General features: G+C 39.2%; 1 protein-coding gene across 2 annotated transcripts in view; it reads left to right on the top strand.

Annotated features, from left to right (window-relative positions):
* The window catches only part of LOC119252299 (butyrophilin-like protein 1), a 27,260-nt gene extending 7,833 nt beyond the window's left edge, over positions 1–19,427 (top strand). The window contains exons 5-12 of one of the 2 annotated variants that reach the window (XM_054698707.1): positions 422–703; positions 838–1,038; positions 1,623–1,643; positions 1,732–1,758; positions 1,948–1,974; positions 3,438–3,464; positions 4,611–5,042; positions 19,203–19,427. In XM_054698707.1, the coding sequence (XP_054554682.1) occupies positions 422–703; positions 838–1,038; positions 1,623–1,643; positions 1,732–1,758; positions 1,948–1,974; positions 3,438–3,464; positions 4,611–5,042; positions 19,203–19,207 (1,022 nt within the window). In that variant the 3' untranslated portion in view covers positions 19,208–19,427. Of the gene's footprint in view, positions 1–421; positions 704–837; positions 1,039–1,622; positions 1,644–1,731; positions 1,759–1,947; positions 1,975–3,437; positions 3,465–4,610; positions 6,672–19,202 lie in introns of those variants that run through there. The other variant, XM_037519475.2, reaches the window with a different exon arrangement.

The following is a 19,427-nucleotide window of genomic DNA, read 5'->3' as shown; positions in this document are numbered from 1 at the left end:
ATATTCTATTTGTTTTTAAACACCAACAGGGCAATGTCCTTGAATATATTTTGATTTCCTTAAAGACCTTGTAGCTTATTGATTAATGTTAATTCAGATAGGTATCAGCACATTAAATAATAACTTTCACCCAATCAGGAGAGAAAAAAAAAACTAATAGAATTAAATTCCTTTTTATAAGTTTAGTTTTCTCTCTTCTCTCAGATTGACATAAAAGTTCTCTTAGTCCAAGTGTAGGGAAAAGATATTAAGGTGATTTCAAAATGGAATCACTGTTTAACTAATGTTGATTAAGAGCAGTTTACTGACTTCTGAGCTTTAGTTCATCCACCAATCTTGTGAAGGGGAGTACAAACTCCAGTTTCAGGGACTCCCGAGCCCTGGGGACCAAAGGTCTAAGGCACATGCTTTCTCTTCTCAGGTTTGGGATCTACCCCTCAAGTTTACATGACGGGGCCTGAGGAAAATGGGATTCGAGTCCTATGTTCCTCAAGTGGCTGGTTCCCAAAACCCAGTGTGCGTTGGATTAACAAGGCTGGAGGGGAGCTGAAGTCTCTTCCTGAGTCTTTCACTGAAGATGACAAAGGGCTTTTCCACGTGGAGTCATCTGTCATTGTCACAGACAGCTCAATGAACAATGTGACCTGCTCCATCCAGAATCCCCTCTCTGGCCAGCAGATAGCATCAGCCATCATCCTCCCAGGTCAGTAAGGCCCAGACCTCAAGGCAGAGTTGGAGGTGTAGTAAGGGCAGGGGTGTGGGGAGAAGAAGGGAGCCTTGGAAAGAGCAGGGCTTCTTTCAGGCCAGTCCTCACCATGTCTCCACGTCCCCTGTCAGAACCCTTCTTCCCCAGGATGTGTCCATGGAAGGCAGCCACGCTTGGGACAGTCCCTGTGCTGCTGCTTCTCCTCGCGGGGGTCAGCTACACTGGCTGGAGAAAACATCAAGCCAAAGAGAGAGCAATAATTAGAAAGAAGAAGGAATTGGAAGAGAGAGATCAGATGAAGATTGAAAAGGAAGCGGCCCTTCAAACCAGAGGTAAATTGGGACAACGGGGCAAAACAGAGGTTCATGGAAAAGTTGGGGATACAGGTTGTATAGTGTAGATGCTGAAATTGAAAGTTGCCAAAGGACTCCTAGGAAAACATGGGGTCAAGAATTCCACAGAACTGGGAGTCTTGTGGAAGGAGAACCAAGTGTCTGTGTGCGCATGCATGGGGGTAGGTGAGGGAGGGAAAGTGATTTGTGGACAGTGGTCATGATTTCTCAAAGTGGGGACCCTAAGACCACACTATGCTCTTCCAGACCTCTGTACCCCAACCTGTGCTGCTGTTTCTCTGTGTGGAAATGTCTTTTCATGTCTTCTATGTGCTCATCAAGAATAGGCTGCAAAACACCTAAGAAATCATATACTCCCATGACACTTGGGCACTCCTTTCTCTGTGGCCCCGCAGCACCCCTATGTAACTCTCAGCACTCAACATTTTAGATTTGACACACACGTGTGCTGGACTTTCTCATCTACTTCACTGTGGGACACAGAAGTTCTCACTGAATTTAACTACTGAAAACTCAGGGGAAGTGTAATCCCAGTTTGATGATTTTATGTCTCCTTTTTACAGGGAAACTCAAGGAAGAGCTTGGTAAGTCTTACTCCTCTCATTCTTTGTGTAGAATATGTTCCCTTTCCTCATCTGTCCTAAATCCCTCACTGCATGTTGTTTCTTTCAGCTCGGCGAAAGAGATTATATGATTTAGGTAAGAGGCTCTTCTGCATTTCCCATACCACTTGATGGCCTGACACCCAACGCTTTCTTGGTTCCTTTATTTAGAGGAAAAATCAGAAAAATTTAATGGTGATCGGTGGAAGAAAGATAAGTGGGAGGGGAGGAATGTGGGCCCCAGATTAATGTCTTACTTATCTTACCTGGATTTGTTATGTTTCAGATTGGAAGAAGGCACTGATATACCCTGGTAAGAAACTCTTTTCTCTGGCCTGGATATTGCCATGTACCCCTGGTATTCTGAGCATAGTTGGTGTGCGCGCACACACGTTCTCTTGCAAATTGCGAAGATTTAGTTAGTACTAATCTCTAGTCTGTTCTATATGTACTTAGAGGCTCAAAAAATCAAAGATTTTTCAGGTCTCAGGATAAAGAAAAAATAAGTTGCTAACTGGTAAATTCTACAACATGGCCAAGATAAGGCTCAACACAAGTTGTTATTCCATCCACTGTGAAGAAGGAAGGGAAAGAACTCAGAGTGATTTTGAATTTGAGAAGAATAAAAAATATCCTTTTATAGCAATATTTCTATATTGCAAATAAGTTCTAAGAAATATATATTGTGTTATATTTTATATTTAAAAATGTATGAACTATGATTTTACTTGTATTCAAGATAAAGTAAGTGAAGTTCAATATTCAGGGATATAAATTTGTTTGAAAAACTTTGAAAAATAATTTTTCAAAATATTTTAATATCATTTGTAAAAATAAATATAACTTGGTAGAGGGAGAAATTACTATCTTTGTACCTTCTAATATTTGTGTTTATATATTGTGTGGGTTTATAAGTGTGTGTTTGTATGTGTGTAATATAGTGTGGACCTCAAAAACATACTAGGTCATTCCTTGAACATAAACTTGTGCAATTTCTATATGTCAGCCATTGTGCAGGAAGTTAGTGGCATAAACTCTTACATCTGCCCTATGGCAATTAAAGTCCAGTGGCAATTGCACACAACTTGATAAGTGCTTTGATAAGAGGAGGACAGAGGAGCCCTTCCCTAGGGTCAAAGTTTTTGCATAAGCAGTTTCCCCTGTTCTATTTAAGAATTATGGCTATCCTTATCTTCCTATTGTCAAAGTGAATTCAGTGAGATTCACTGAGAATATTCATCTTGAAATAAAATCACAAGTCCTATCATAAGATAAGTGGCCCCAGGCAGAAACAGTGGAGATGAGGAACAGAGATTCCATGAGGAATCTATCTGTAGGGAAAAATATTTTAAAAATCTGATTATAAAGGTCAAAATGATAGGGTCAGTTTAAAAGCCTTACTCATAAGCTTAAATCTACTCTAAGAAGGTTATTGACTGGAAAACCCAAAGTAAAACAAAATGAAAGGCCATTCTGTCGCTGCCATCCTCATTCAGGAAGCCCATAAAGGTCTTAAGGGTAGATCCAGGTGTCGTCCGAACCCAGCTCAGGCTGGACAACCTTGTTCGCCCAGAACTGGGTTGAACTAGGGATAATTCATAATCTGAGACAGAGCCCAGGAAGCACACCAGGTGTCCTGTAGTTTTTAGAATTTAAGGGCCTAAGACGAGGGAGTGAGGGTAGCTGGACCAAGCTATGAGCCAGGGAAGCGGACATTTTGCCTCCTTTTCACTCCCTGCTTCTATCTCAGACTCACTTTATGTCATTCTCTTTCAGACTGGAGAAAGGAGCATTTCAAGTCCGGTGAGTTGTGCTTCATCTTTTTGGCTCCATTTGAAACTGACCTCTGACATCCTGTTTTGTCCTTCCTGACATCAATGAAAAGACAGGCACCATTATTTTGATAAAGAAAGGGAGGAACATGGAGATCATGAAATAGTAGCTGGAATTGGAAACTGCTTTAAGATTAGCTATTTTGCTTGTGTTTCCACATCCATATATTGTTTATATATTGGTCCACATTTCTTGTCTGTGGGATTAATTTGCTTCTGAAGCAAAAATTAACATAGTCCCTTAGGTGAGGAGAACCCCCCAAATAAGTTAAAAGCAGCTCAGCTGTTCCTTTTAAATGGTTGAGCTCACACGGAGCCTGCTACTAAATGTAGATACATCTAATTTGTAGAGAATTGGGGAAAAAATACTAGTCTAAAATAAAAAATACTAGTCTCAAGCTTGGGGCTTCCTCAGGCATTCTGTGAAAGACTGATGGATAAGATAATTTGAGATACCTGGCATAGAACCCAGGTAAGAACACAACCTTTTCCATCCCTGACTCCTAGCTCCACCTCAGCCAACACATTTGTCAGAAGGGGGCTTTTTTTATTTTTACTACTCCAATCACATTTGCCCATTTCTTTAAGATGTCACCTGTACAACAGTGTAGGGGGCAGAGGCAGGACATGGAGCAGGTTTTCTATGATTCTATGCAGACGGGGTAAAGGGGGAGAGAGTACTGGAGCCCTCAGTGGCTTTTGAAGGCTTTTATTGGGATTTACCAGGTACATGGCAGATAGGGGTGCTGGGGGGCCGGGAGGCTGGCAGGCTTCCCAGCCCCTGGCAATTCTTTATTCTGTCTGGGCTCTCCGGCGTTCTCTGGTGGTCTCTGCTTCTCTGTTCTTTCTCTCTCGGCTTCTTTGTTCTGCTTCTTCTGTTCATGCTGCTTCTGCTGGCGTCCCCATGACTCCACCTTTAAAGGCTCAGTCTTAGTCCAGGTGAATCCCATCTCCATATGCCCACACCCTACTCCAGGTGCCCGCCATCAGGCATGCATTCAGGACCGCAGGGATCCGTCATCTGTCCTAATGGCAGGAGGGCCTGATACTTTTACCTTAACCTACAAACAGGTTTCAGAAATGTACAAAGTTGGCTCTTTCCTTTTTTCTCTTCCAGTCAAATTGACTGTAAAAAACGACAAAGAGGAAACAACTCCCAGTAATCAAGGAGACAGCAACCTGATCACACTTAACCAGGAAGACATCACTTCAGGGAGATTTTATTGGGAGGTGGATGTTGAGGACACAGAGGAGTGGACTGTAGGCGTTTATGAGGATTCCACAAAGAGGAGTGGAGCATCTGAAGATTCACAAAGGAAGAAATTTAGAATCTTAGAGAAAAAGGGGAATAATTATAGGATTCTCTCCTATTGTCTCCAAGAGATTTCCCGCGAAGAACCTGCTGAGGTAGAAAAGATTCCAAATAAGATTATGGTTTTCTTGGATTATGAGGATAGTGACATTTCCTTCTACAACATGGCTGATGGTAACCATATCTTCTCTTTCACCGAGGATACCTTCTCTGGGTCACTCTATCCTTACTTCAAACGTAAGTCCACGGAGCTTTCCCGAAATGCATAATAGTGAATTAGCAGGAGAGCCTATATAATGAAGAGAGTAGCCCTTCTCTGTAAACCCCAGGACTCCAGTCCTGACAGGTCCACTGATCATGAAACCACTTGACCCTGAGACTCCTTGAAGAGTATCCATGACCAGAGATGCTGATCATTAAGCAATATATCTTAAACAGTCTGCAAAGATGAGTCATTTTTACTTTTTGTATATGTAAATATGTCTTGCTTTATACTAGTATATATCACAAAATGATACTTTTTGTACATGTATATATGTCTTGCTTTATACTAGTATAAATCAAAGACTTGAGTGATACTTTAAAAAATAAACTGGGAAAATGAAGTGAAAAAAGGAAGGCATAAAATTGAAGTTGGTAATTATTTTATTATTAAATTCAATAAACCTGAAATATTCTGTCCATTTACTCTAAAAGTTTTATAATACTTTTTCTAGATTTATCTCATAAAGAACTGGTAAGATTATTTGTATCAGGCATTGGTCTTAGGGCCCTATTTTAAGTATCATTACTAAGAAAACATTCAAAGGAATAAAAATTACATTAACTTCACATTTCTCAATAGCAACATTGAATAAAAGTGACAAGAATGCTATTTTCAAATGTTGAAGGAGAATAGTTAAACTGAAATTGAGAGTAAGCTAAGCAATATTTTAAGTTCAAGGGTAATTTGAGAAAAGAATAAATAAATATATATATAAATCATAATACAATTCTAAAAAATGTGAAGTGAACATGATGGAAATCTGGGGAAACCAGAATAAGGTGAGAATATATTGAGGTATTTATCTTATTGAAGGTAAAGAAAAATCTTATTGCTTTGCCTAAGATATTAATAAGGAAAATTAATATTCTGTATTCTTGGGAATTCTAAGTATATTTACCAATGGATGTGAAAATTTTCCTTCTCCCTGTAATCAAAACTTATATTAAAAATGAAATGATTAGAGGGAGTTAATAGTACTCATGGCTTAAACAAGGATGAGGAGAGAGTTTCTACCAGTGTTAGAAAACCTGCACAGAGTGAAGAAGAGTCTTGTCTCAGTGCAGGGAATAGTTAGAACTAGACTAAAAATCCATTCAATACTGATGGGCAACTCCCAAAAGAGTCACATTATTTATAAGTATCTTAACTTCATTCCAGAGCAAATTCAACAAAGCAAAAGTCACAATTCTTTCAAAAAAAAAAAATATCGAGCATGAAAAGAAGCAGGAAAATACAATGTATACTAGAAAATCAGTAAATTAACATTATACGGAAACTATACAGGTGTTAGAATTAACATATAAGGGACATTAAAACAGTCATAACTGTATTCCAGATACTCAGAAAGTTCACTAGAGATATTAATTAAAAAGAAAGTCCTAAATTGAACTTCAAGAGATGGAAAAAATAATGTATTAGATGAAAATTATATTATATTGAATTATCTTATCTGTTGATTCACTATTTGTTTAAATTTATTTTTATTTTCTTATGTCACTGTTTTTGTAGAGTATTTGATATGATGGTGGGAGTGTGGGGACCGCACCTGTGGGGAGAAAACAGATTAGCTATTGCAGAAATAAATTGTTACTGAACTTGAAGACAGAAATGTTTCATTCAATTTGATTAATTACTATTGAAAAGGAAATACTTAAAACAATTTTTTAGTGAAGAGATCAGTGAGTTGTGGAAAACTTGAAAAGGCCTAATACAAAGGTAATTTGTGTCCTTCCTTGAAGAGAGAAGAAAATTGGACAGAAAAAGACTTGAGGAAATAAAAGCCAAAAATATGTTCTAAATTCGATCATTATTAACTTCTTATGCAATTAACTTTCTGAGTCTGATTTGGCTGCTGAAACAAAAATACCATAAACTAGAAACATAAATAATTTGTTAGAAACATAAACAATTTGCTTAGAAACATAAATAATTTGCTTAGAAACATAAATAATTTGCTTAGAAACATAAATAATTTGATTAGAAGCATAAATAATTTGCTACAGTTCTGGAAGCTGAGATCAAATAGCTTTCATTTTTGGTGTCTGGTAAGAGTCAGGTCCCTGGCTCACTGAAAACTGTCATCTCCTTGGATCCTCAAATGTGCTCACATGCAGCGCTCTGGTGTCTCTCAGAGCATGAAATATGGAGGTGCACAAACCTTCAGTCTATAGTAAATTTTACTGAACCCAAAGCATAAAAATGAAGAAAATACCATGGCACATAAAAATCTCATTTCTCAAAACGAGAGATGTAAAGAAGTCAGAGTTTAAAATAGCATTCTAGGCAGAAAACAAAGATGAGGCTGGCAGAAGAGTTATTGTAAACAAAAAAAAAAAATGAGAAAACACTGGGGGAACATCATAAAATACTGGAAAATATGGTGTTAAAATAGAATTTAATGCCCAGGGAAATATTTTTCAGAAACAAAGGTGAAGTAGACATTTTCCTTTATAAACAAGCAGGAAAAAAGTCATCATTAATAGACCCTTACTACAAGAATGCTAAAAGCAGTAACTATAGGCAGAAGGAAAATGGCAATCAATGGAAATTTGGATCTATACAAAAAAACTGAAGGACACTGGAAATGGTATCTGCATGGATAATTATAGAGTGATTTCTTCTTATTGCTTAAAAAAAGACTCTTTTACCAAAAAATTGTATCATGTAAGGGAATTATAACAGAGGCCAAAAATTAAATATATTGTTGTAGAAATAAATTCTAGCCTTTTACCCAGGCAGAGGAACAAGCGGTACTTCAGGAATGGTGAGGTCAGGAGAAGCTTTATGACTCATGCGTGAGGTCCCAGACCTGGGCAGCCCTGTAAAGTCTGAGCACCGGTTTAAAGACCAAGGGTTCCTTTTATACACAACGGTCTCCATTTCTGTTACATTGATAGCATCGTTTTTCAGCAGGCACAACCATTTGCGGCAAAGTCCCTAGACAAGGGGGCCAAGGTTAGGGGGGGAAATGCAGGCATTTGGGGATGGCCTTGGAGAGGGAGACCAGCTGGTTGGCTGGTGGACCTTGTAGATAAGAGTGCTGAGGCCCTGGCCATGAATCTTGAAAGGGAAAGAGCTGTAAGTAAGCAAACTTGTTGATTACGCCTGCATGGGCGTGTTCATTGCACATGGGCTGTAAGTTCTCCTGGAATCTTTATTATATTCATTTGCTCAAAAATATATTTTCTCATCATTCCCCCCTTGATGCCTTTGTGAGTTATTTTTCTCATAGGGCATCACCTATAGAGCTTTTTTCAAGGGAACCCTGATCATTACCCAGTGGCCATTATGAGGTGAGAGTCACCAGAACCCTGTGGAGGATGAATCTTATTTGGTTGGCTGCTGCAGGGCCTCTTCTCTGCCATACAGATACCTCCTTGGGCAGCAGTGAACAGGTCTAGTCTTTGCTGGTCCTGGAGCATTACAGCTGCCAAGGAGTCACCTTGGCGTTGGAGGGCTAGGACTGATCTAATGAGAGCATTCAAATTTGACTTGAGTCAGGCACCGGCCCTTTATGATGGATTTGAGGTTCTCACCTCAGCAGCTCTGGATGCAGTCAGCAGGCCCCTATGAGTGGGATGGTCAGGGGGACTCTCTTAACCTGGTGAGGGGATTTTAGCATTGAAAGTGTATCTCTTTTAGTTAAAACATACAACAGACAAGTTAGGCAACAAATTTAGAACAAAGCACAATTGTTTGTGTGGAGTAACACACTGATACACTCCCTCAGCACAGGCCAGGTAAGGGTCGTCTGCGGCACAGATCTTAGAAGCGTGAGTCAAAGGGTTTGTAGCATTTCCCACAGAGACACAGGACCTAGGATGAGATTTGAGGAGGAGTTAGGTGATACCTTTGGAGGGAACAAACCTGGGTTGAGTATGACTCCCTCATACTGGACAGGACCTGGCCCTAAGCAAATCCCTCAATCTAAAGCAAGAGCCACATTTGAGAGGTTGAAAGCCATGTGTGCAGCACTGATTAGCTGGGACACAGGCGTTTGTTGGGATGGACCAGAAGAAGCCCAGGGAGGAGGGAGACCAGAGAGCTCCCTTGTTCTTTGTGGCCCTTCTGTCAGGCTGGGTACAAACCCTGGCTTCATTGCACTTACTCAGGGTTTGGGAGACAAGTCCTCACATACAGAAGAGGGGTGAGGTGCAGGCGTAGGAGGACACTGGCAAGCAGGCTCATTTTAGCAAACATTTGAAAACAATTATGTCCACACACAGTGTCAAACCGGAGGCAAGAAGGCCTCCCAATCCTAGTGGTCAGGAACCACAGTGGCTAGGCCGACTGCAAAGACGGTAACTACAGGAACAGTAAAAATAACAAGAGGTCACACATGTAGAATGTCCTCAAGCTTCTGCTGTGTGTAGACCGACCAGCTTCCCGAGTGTGGCCAGAGCAGGGCTTGATGTCTCAGGCCACCTTGATGGGTTGATTCATTTGTAGCCTCAAGTGAAGGCTACAAATCCTCTGGATCAGGGGCTGCTGTCCATCTGCTGGCTGAAGTGTCCTTTTTCTGGTTTGTAGGCACATTTCACTTCGGAGTGATGTACCCAAGGGGGTGTAACCTGAGACTTTTACAAAGGAAAAAATAAAGGAGAGATGGGCAAGAGTATGCAAAGGGGAGGGGGGTGGGCTTGGCATGGAGATGGGCGGGCACCAGCTGGCTCTGCTGTTTAACTCCCTTTTCCTTGGACATCATTCCTCACTTCGATGCCCTTGTGGGTTTCTCACAGGGCATCACATATATCAAACAAGGTGGGAATTGCAAGATACAGGAAAGACAAACTTGTTAACTGCGTCATAATCCCCACTCTCTGTTATGACCTTCCATTTCTATGGGAGAAAGGGGTGTCGCACCTTCTGGCTGCTTCCTGCTGAATATGGGGTTGTGGTGGTGGTGGGTTTACTATGGAAGGCCTGCGCTTGCTGGTGCCACAGTTCCCGACATGATGTTAAGGCTTTGGTGGCGGGGTGGCAATAATAAAGTACACAACGTATCATAGTCGTAAATGTTATAGGGATGGGTTTTTCCCTTCTTCAAGATGATGACATTTAGGATACAGCCCTAACTGAAGAGGACTACTCACTAATATAGTTACTGAGACACAATTTTTATCTACCCTCATCCCAATTCTGTAAAATAGTAAACCAAACATAATTTTAAATAATTTTACCTATATTTGCATAAACTCACAGGGCAGAATAACCAAGCAGAATGTTGTTGGCTTTGTTGAAAACTCCACAGCCTGGAGTGAGCTTTCTAATACCCAGTCCATGCAGGCTTCATCAAAGTCACAGTCTCACCAGACTTCACCTGAGATTTCCTCTCCTCAAGGTTCCCAGGGCTTTTCCAGGGTTTTCCAGTCCTGCCAATGGGGCAGTTTCCTCACCTTTCATTGAGGTCTGTGGAACCCGGTAAGCAAGGTGACAGGCTCTTCTTGGCTCACTCTTCTCAGCTCTGCTCAAATTTTACTCCCAGAAGAATTTCAATCAAAACCTTGTAACAAAAAATGTTTAATTTTCTACTTTAAGGAGAAATAAAATTCCCTATTGAGATTTTGCAAAGATAGGCATTGTCCTGAGAAGTGCAAATATTGCCTACACATTTTGGGGATGAGAAAAGAGAAAAGCAAATGTTCCAGTTTTCTCATAAAAAAGATGCAAATTGCCACATTAAGATGATAGCCCAGTTTAAAGACAAGTTTTCTAGAGATAACAAAACAAAACAAAATATTAAAGACCAATATTTTTTTAAAAAGTCATTAAATATTATACAAATCCTCCTCAGTGTAGTTCTCCTGTGTATTGTCTTGATCTTCTATCGGTAATTTTTATAAATCCAATTTTTTTAAGGTTGGTGGGTGTCCTCAGTTCCAAAACATATCTATATTGTCAGATTCTTTTTGTGAGTTTTCTCAAGACAAAGCTCAGCAAGTAACCTTTAGAAATAACAAAAACTTGAAAATGGTTTAAAGCAAAAGACAAGAATGTTTGCTCAATTTTGTGACATGCACACACATATATTTCAGAATAACCAGAATCATCCAATAATATTATACTGGAACATACTAGGTTTTAAAAGTCTCATATATAGAACACTTTAATCAATTTTTATATATGCTGAAAAGGTGTAATCTTTCCTTTTCTCAATGACAATTTTTTTCTATGAAATTTTAACATCTCTCTATTGGTCTAATGCATTTTAGCATTTTCCTACAGGGAAAAATAATTTATTAAGATTCCTAAGAAATATTAAATCATTTTACTGATCAAAACCTTTACTATTTTTGAAACGACTTCAAGAAAAATTTTGTCACAGGCTTAATAAATATATACAGATTTTTATTAAGCAACACTAAATGACCCAGAGTGATAACTAGAGGTTTATTTATTTTTTTTTTGAAAAAGTAGCTATAATTTCACAGTGCTCAACAATACTGACAGGACTATGTTTTTCAGTTAATCAGGTCTGAGAGTAAAAGAGAACCAAAATTTTAGATAACCTAGACAGTTTTTTTTTTTTTAATTTGTCATTAAAAAACAGTAAAAGCAGTTTAAGAACACTTGAGTCTTCACTGCAAATGAAAAAGAAATTAAAGTTTGGTTTTTCATAAGTACACTACTGATAATAAATATTTTTAAAGCAAGTCATTCTAGCACATAGCATTTTTTAAGATACTTCTCTGAGACCTTCAGACTTTCAACATTTTTTTCCTTCCTATTTTGCACCATTTTTTTCAAAGATAGCCATTTTGTTTTGACACTAAATTTTTCAAGACCTTTAACATATCTGTCTTAAATACATTTCTTAACACACCTAACTTTATTTGCATTTAGAGTTACAACATTCTAGTTTTTAATTATTAGATTGTAAGACTGTAATGGCAGAATTTCATCTTTATTTATCCCTGCAGGCCCAGAGGAGACCTTTTCCCAAAGTCTGAGACCCATGCCCCCAGCCACTCCCCGCAGTAAATTATGCAACAGAGCATCCATTGCCCCAGTGGGGGCACATTCACACTGTAAAGCAAGCAGGGAGCATAGAAGCATAAGACTCCCAAGATGTCATCTGGTCACCTGGGGCACACAAGTCAGGTGCCTGGCCAGAGAAAGTCCATCAGTCACTTCCTGAAACTTTTAGTCCATACCGAGGCCTTGTCCCAACATAACTTCAGCTAATTAACAGGTCAGCCTCACATTTTTCACTTCAAGACATTGTAAGAGCTGTTATGCAATTATTCCTTTGTACTGGAAAACTCATACATAAACACGTTTTATTTCTATTTTTTTAGGTGAGATGACAACAAAGTGGTTTTCTTAAAATAAGAAGCAAAAGTACACCAAAACCTCATTAAGTCAACAAATTTTTATTATTAAACTTAGTAGATCTTTAGTTTTCTAGGAGAACTATACCACCACTTAAACAATGATAAAAGAACAGATTTAAGATAGAGATACCAACTGTAGCTTTAGTTTTTCTTAGACTAGCACGTTCAGAATTGCGAATGAAAGTTTCGTATACTAGAGGTTTTTTGGCTGGGACAAGGGAAGAAAAAAATCAATGAAGGTGCTTACCTGGGGAACAAAACTACTTTTATTAAGGGAAGAAATAGTGGGTTAGTCTTTTTAGAAAAGAATTTTATCAAAAGAAGTCCAGGTATAAATAAAACCGCATTTATCCACATTTATCTCTGTTAACATAGGCCAGGTCCATAACTCTTTTTGACTACTTCAAGGTGGTTTTTTTTTCCTTCAAATAACACATTTAAACATACAATAGAACTATTAGCTCAAAACATTATAAATTTAAGATGTGCATGCTTCAATTAAACCATTACATTTTTTTTTTTTTTTTTTTAATAGAGGCATGTTATTTATTTATTTATTTGTTTTTTTTGTTTATACATGCACTGGGTACAGTCAGAAGCACGGGAGGGTGAGAGAATTCACCAGAGCCAGAGCGGGGAGCAGAGCAGGCAGAAGGACCGAAGTACACTGCTGAGGGGAGCAGCGGGCGGCAGGAGGCAGGAGAGGTCTGCGCGCCATGTGGGACCCTCCTCTGGTGGCCAGGGAGCAGCCGGGGATCGAACCGGCGCCGCAGAGGTCGCCGGCAGCTTCGCAACCCAGCGCTCAACCACTGCGCCACCGGGAGGCCCTAAACCATTACATTTTGAACTAATTTATGTTTACCAATAATTTTAGATCGTGATCTCAAAATTTGGGTTCTTTTCTATTAGAATTTATATAGGTGCCATTTATCATATTTTGACACAGCAACCATCCAGAGACAAAAGATACAATGGCAAAAACACAGATATAGCGATCTCTTCCATTTAGAATTTTGGCCATTTGCACTGATTTTTAGAGATAGTTATTTTACCAATATTTCTGACAACACTGACAACAATTATTAATTTGCTCTTAAATATTTATTTTTAACTACCTCCTTCGGGTAAGAAAATGTTTCTCAAGTTATATTTGTAAAAATACCTGTAGGTTGTAAAGAAAGTAGGGCAGTAAATTCCCTATCAGTTTCCTTTTTTTTTTTTTTTAAAGCATGGTCTTGAGGACCCTCTGTTTGCTCCAATTCCCTCCCATTGTATTCGATGCTGCAGCCAGGGAAGGGGGAGCACACAGATGCTTTCTTGGCCATCCCCCTCTCAGAGATTTTGACACGTCCAGTCAGTGTTCAGCCACATGACTTGTTGACAGAACCACAGGTAAAAACCCAGTCTATCTCTGCAGCTGCAGCTGTGGACATTTCACAAACACACCACTCTCTCTCTCTGACACACACACACACACACACACACACACAACCATCCCTCCCTTTCTGGGAACTCCAAGGTTCCTGACCAAAACCAAGTGAGACCCTCTAGGTCTACCTAAGAGGTGATCAGCCTCTTCTTCTACCACTCTGGGCAGGCCACATGGGAACCAGGATCCTGGGACCTACCTGATCCGAAGTCGGCACCAAGTCCCGGCCTCGCTCAGCCCTTTGGAAGGCTGGCTGGGAAGGTGCCGTGGGGGCTGGGCAGGAGCAACCAAGTCAGAGACCACTGAAAGTCCTCAGTGGAGCAAGCTTCCCCTTTGTTGGTTCTCCTTCCCCTCCCCCACTCCGCATCCCCCTAAGCCAATGGCTCAAAGGGACAACGCACTTGTTGTTCCTGGTCAACACACCAAAATGTTGTAGAAATAAATTCTAGCCTGTTAGCCAGGCAGAAGAAGAACAAGCGGTACTTCAGAAATGGTAAGGTCAGGAGAAGATTTATTACTCATGCATGAGGTCCCAGACCTGGGTAACCCCATAAGGTCTGAGCACTGGTTTAAAGACCAAGGGTTCCTTTTATACACAACTGTGTCCATATCTGTTACATGAATAACATCGTTTTTCAGCAGGCACAACCATTGCTGCAAAGTCTCCAGACAAGGGGGGCAATGCAAGGGGGGAAAGATGTAGGCATTTGGGTATGGTCTTGGAGAGAGAGACCAGCTGGTTGGCTGCCCGACCTTGTAGATAAGAGTGCTGAGGGCCTGGCCATAAATCTTGAAAAGGAAGGAGCAGTAAGTAAGCAAACTTGTTGATTATGCCTGCATTGGTGTGTTCATTGCACCTAGGCTGTAAGTTCTGCTGGGATCTTTATTATATCCATTTGCTCAGTAATACATTTTCTCATTAATATGACCTCCACAGCACAGAGACCAGGGAGGAAGACATGAAAGTATTATTGCTGTAAATATCATATTAGACATATGATATCATTTGATATATCAAATATCATTGGAATTTAGAATGTTATAAGTCAATATGAATGCTTATAAGCCACAAACAACAAAGCACAATATGAGATACAAAAGAATAAAATATTTTTTTATTTAATTTTTAAGAATTACTTATGCATACAAGAGCTGGGGTGTAGAGCAGAGGTGTGGGGGCTAAGAGGATTCACCAGAGACAGAGTAGGGAGAAGAACAGGCTGATCTACCTAAATAACATTGCTGAGGGGAGCAGTGGGCAAGAAAGGAGAGGTCTGCTGCACCATGTGGGTCACCTCACTGACTGGGGATGGAACTCATGCTGCAGTGGCTGCGGATAGCTTCAGAGTGCTGAGATTTAACCCCTTGCACCACCAGGGAGAGCTGAATAAAATATTTTATAAATCAAAACACAAACAGGAAAAATGTAACAAAGTACATGCAGAACAAGTAGGAAAAAAAATGACAATTTTGAATCATATAAATAAATCTTTGGCTTCTTTGATCACAACTTCTGCTTCATTTCCCAGATTGAGATGGCATTCAGCGATTATTTCTTTTTATATGTGTTCTATGCCATTCGCCTTTTTTCTTCTCCTAATGGGATCCCCATGATATGGCTAGTATTTCTTTTCAAGTTGTCAAGTTGTCCCAAAGAATTCTTACAGTTTTCTTTTTTTTTTTAATGAAGTTTTGAAAATTCTTTGCCCTCTTTCTTGTTCTATTCTTATGTTCTCCAACATTATTTTATTGAGCTCATTAATTTCTTTTTTGTCTCTTTTTGCTACTGTTGAGGCCTTCACTTGTATTTTTTAAAGATCTATTTATTTATGCATACATGAACTCGGGTGTAAGCTAGAATTTTGGGGGTGGGTGAGAGGATTCATCAGAGACAGAGTGGGGAGCAGAACAGGCAGATTAACTGAAACACACTGCTGAAGGGAGCAGTGGGCAAGTCAGAGAGGTCTACTGCGCCATGTGGGTAGCTCCCTGGCTGGCCAGGGATAGAACTCATGCTGCAGTAGCTGGTGATAATGAGATAGTGCTGTCTTTAACCTCTGTGCCACCAGGAAGGCTCCTCATTTGTATTTTTAAATCAACATCAGTGTTTCTATCTTTATTTTGTTTTATGTGTGTGTGTATGTTTGTGTGTGTATTTTACATTCCATCAGTGTCGATAGGATTGTAACCCTGAATTTCCTTCTGTCATGCTCTGCAACTCAACTAATTCAGGGCTCCTTAAATGGTGTAGGGGTAACCATTCCAGCCTGGTCATGTTCACAATTGATTTGGGCAAATGGAAAAGAATCTTGGGACCCTTGGTAGATTTGACATGCCTTTAATGCTGAAGCAGAGAACTGGGCACACAGGTACAGCAGTGGGAAAGGAGGCAGGGAGGCTGGAAGGCAGGAGTGCTAGGAGGCTGGCAACAACTGAGCCCCTCTGCCCCCAGTCCCCATGCTCCCTTCATGTGCTCTCTTTCTCACTTCTCTCTGTCTTCTCTCCTTTGTTTCTCCTATCTTAGGCCCAGATGTCTGCATTTATATATGTGCACACTGCATTCTAGTTGGGCCCTTAGCCCAGTGGTCCACAATCATAGGCTCTCCCAAGTGACATGAAAAGCCCCATATTGGGCACCATATGATGTGAAAAGCCCCATGTTGGGCACCATATTGGAATACCCTACTACAGAAATTAGGCCAGAGAAAGGAGTAGAAAGAATCCAAATTGAAAAAGAAATAAAACAATCACTATTTTTCTTTATTTCAAAATTTTTTTTCCTTTTTAAAATTTATTTATATATATATATATTACATCATTGTTCATTTTTGTGTAGTGTATGCTTGTATGCTCCACAACCAATTCACCCATGAACCATCACCACAGTCCCTTGTGTTCACTTGTTTTGATCCCTCTTCTTCCCCCTCCCTTGCAGAAAATCTCTGATTTATGGTTGCCTGTTAATTTCATTTATGTATGTATGTATGTATGCATTATTGTTATTTTTTTCCTGATCCTTTATTTGGTTCCACCATATTCCTCCTATAAGTGAAACCACCTGATACTTTTCTTTTTCCTTCTGGCTTCTTTCACTGAGCACAATCCCTTTTAGCTCCCTCCATGTTGCTGCAAATGGCATGTGTTTATATTTTTTGATTGCTGAATAGTATTCCATTGTGTATATATACCAAATCTTCTTGTACCAGTCATTTATTGTTGGGCATTGGGTTGTTTCCATATCTTACCTATTGTAAATAGTGCTGCTTTATTGGGGTGCAGGTATCTTTTTGAATTAATGTTTTTGTGCTCTTTGGGTAGATTCCTAGCAGTGGAATTGCTGGGTCATACAGTAGCTCCATTTTTAGTAGTAAAACAATCACTATTTTAGATGACTGGATAAAATACATAGAAAAACCTATAGACTCCACAAAATCTATTAGAAAAAAAATAAATCAATACAGTAATATAACAGGCTACAAAATCAATATACAAAAGCCTGTTATATTTTAATATGCAAATAAAAGTAGAATAGAAAGAAGACAAGAAAACAATCCCATTTACAATTATATCAAAAAGCATTAAATATCGGGCATCCCCAATGGCGCAGTAGTTGAGCACTGGGCTGTGAAGCTGCCAGCAGACTCTGCAGCGCCGGTTCAATCCCCGGCTGCCGGCGAGGGTCCCACATGGTGTGCAGACCTCTCCTGCCGCACCCGCTGCTCCCCTCAGCAGTGTGCTTCATCAGTATGCCTGTTATGTTCCTGGCTCTGGCTCTGGTGGATTCTCTCACCCTCCCGCCCTTCTGACTGTACCCAGTGCTTGTATAAATAAATAAATCTTTTTTAAAAAAAGCATTAACTATCAAGCCATAAAATTGACAAAGGAGGTGAAGACCTGTGCAATGAAAGTTATAAGACATTTAAAAAGAAACAGAAGCTACATGGAAATGGAGAGATATTACCTGTTCATGGATTGGAAAAATTAACAGTTTAGATCGCCATCTTACCCAAAACAATGTGTAAGTTCAATGCAATGCCTATTAAGTTTTGAACCAAATTCTTCAAGAGGAGGAAACATTTTTGAAATTTATATGGGCCCACAAAAGACCCTGAATGACCAGAGTAATTCTGACAAAAGTGAAGAATGGAGATATCACTCTTCTGTACTTCAAATTACGCAATTATAAAACTACAGTAACCCAAACTATAAGGTATTAGAATAAAAATAGACACATAGGCCAATGGAACAGAATTGAAAGCCCAGAAATAAACCCTGTATAAACAGTTTATTTACAACAAAGGAGCCAAGAGTATAAAATGAAAAAGGAAAATCTCTTCAAGTAATGGTGGTGGGAAAACTGGACAATCACACACAAAAGAATGAAACTAGACTACTATCTCCCACTACACACAAAAATTAACTTGTAATGCATTAATTACTTGGATGTCAGACCTGAAATCATAGAATAAATAGAAGAAATGGGCAAAACTGTGACATTTGCTTCAAGAATGTCTTTGGGGACTCAACAATACCAACAAGGGAATCAAAAGCAAGAATATGCAAATGGAACCACATTATACTAAAAAGCTGCAAAGCAAAGGTAGCTATCGTTAAAATAAAAAGACACGGGCCTCCCTTATGGCACAGGGGTTAAAGTCTCAGTGCTATGAAGCAACTGAAGCATGACTTAGATCCCTGGCCAGGGAGCTGACCCACATGGCACAGCAGACCTCTCCTGTCTTGCCTCCCTCAGCAGTGTGTTTCAGTGGGTCTACCTGTTCTGCTCCCTGCTCTGTCTCTGGTGAATCCTCTTACCCACCCCCTGGCCCACACTTCTGGCCTACACCCCAGTTTTTGTATGCATAAATAAATAAATCTTTAAAAAATTAAAAGAAAAAGACACATACCGAAAGGGAGAAAATATTTGCCCATCATACAACTGATAAGGGGTTAATATCCATAATTTATCAAAAATTCATTCAACTCAACAAAAGGAAAACAAATAACCCAATCAAAAATGGGCAGGCAAATTAAATAAGCATTTCTTCAAAGAAGTCATACAAATAGCCAACAGGCTCATGAAAAAATGCTCATCATCACTTACCATCAAAGAAAAAGGAGAGTGTTCTTTTATGAACTAGTATATGACCTAAGTTTTCTACTTTTAAGTATTAGATATTTGTGATATTTAAAAATTTTAAGTGGTTTCTTTTGGCATTTGTATTCCACTCATGTTCTCTTAATGTTTTTATTCTTAAATGCTTATATTAAATAAATTTCTAATCGATTATTTTACAATATATTGTTATAATGCATTGTTTTGTAACAATGAACTATGAACTTATTTTTATACATTTTTCTTTCTACAGAATAACCTCTGGAACATTAGAATAACCCTGTCACAGAAAAAAAATAATTCACTGCTTTTTATTATTATTATGGCCAAACAATTATTTTAAAATGCTTAATGAAATAGGACAAAGATACAGAAAACATGATTTCAGTAATTCCTGACAAATCCCAGGAATTCTAATTTCTTGATCTCAAAATTTGAAGATCATTGTATGTCAGAAACTAGAAACACCAGTTCCATG

Source organism: Talpa occidentalis, unplaced genomic scaffold (assembly GCF_014898055.3).
Source record: "Talpa occidentalis isolate TD23 unplaced genomic scaffold, MPIMG_talOcc4v2.1 talOcc4.2, whole genome shotgun sequence".
Classification (NCBI taxonomy): domain Eukaryota; kingdom Metazoa; phylum Chordata; class Mammalia; order Eulipotyphla; family Talpidae; genus Talpa; species Talpa occidentalis.
The sequence above is the reverse complement of the archived record's forward strand: the minus strand, read 5'-3'. Positions and strand labels throughout refer to the sequence as shown.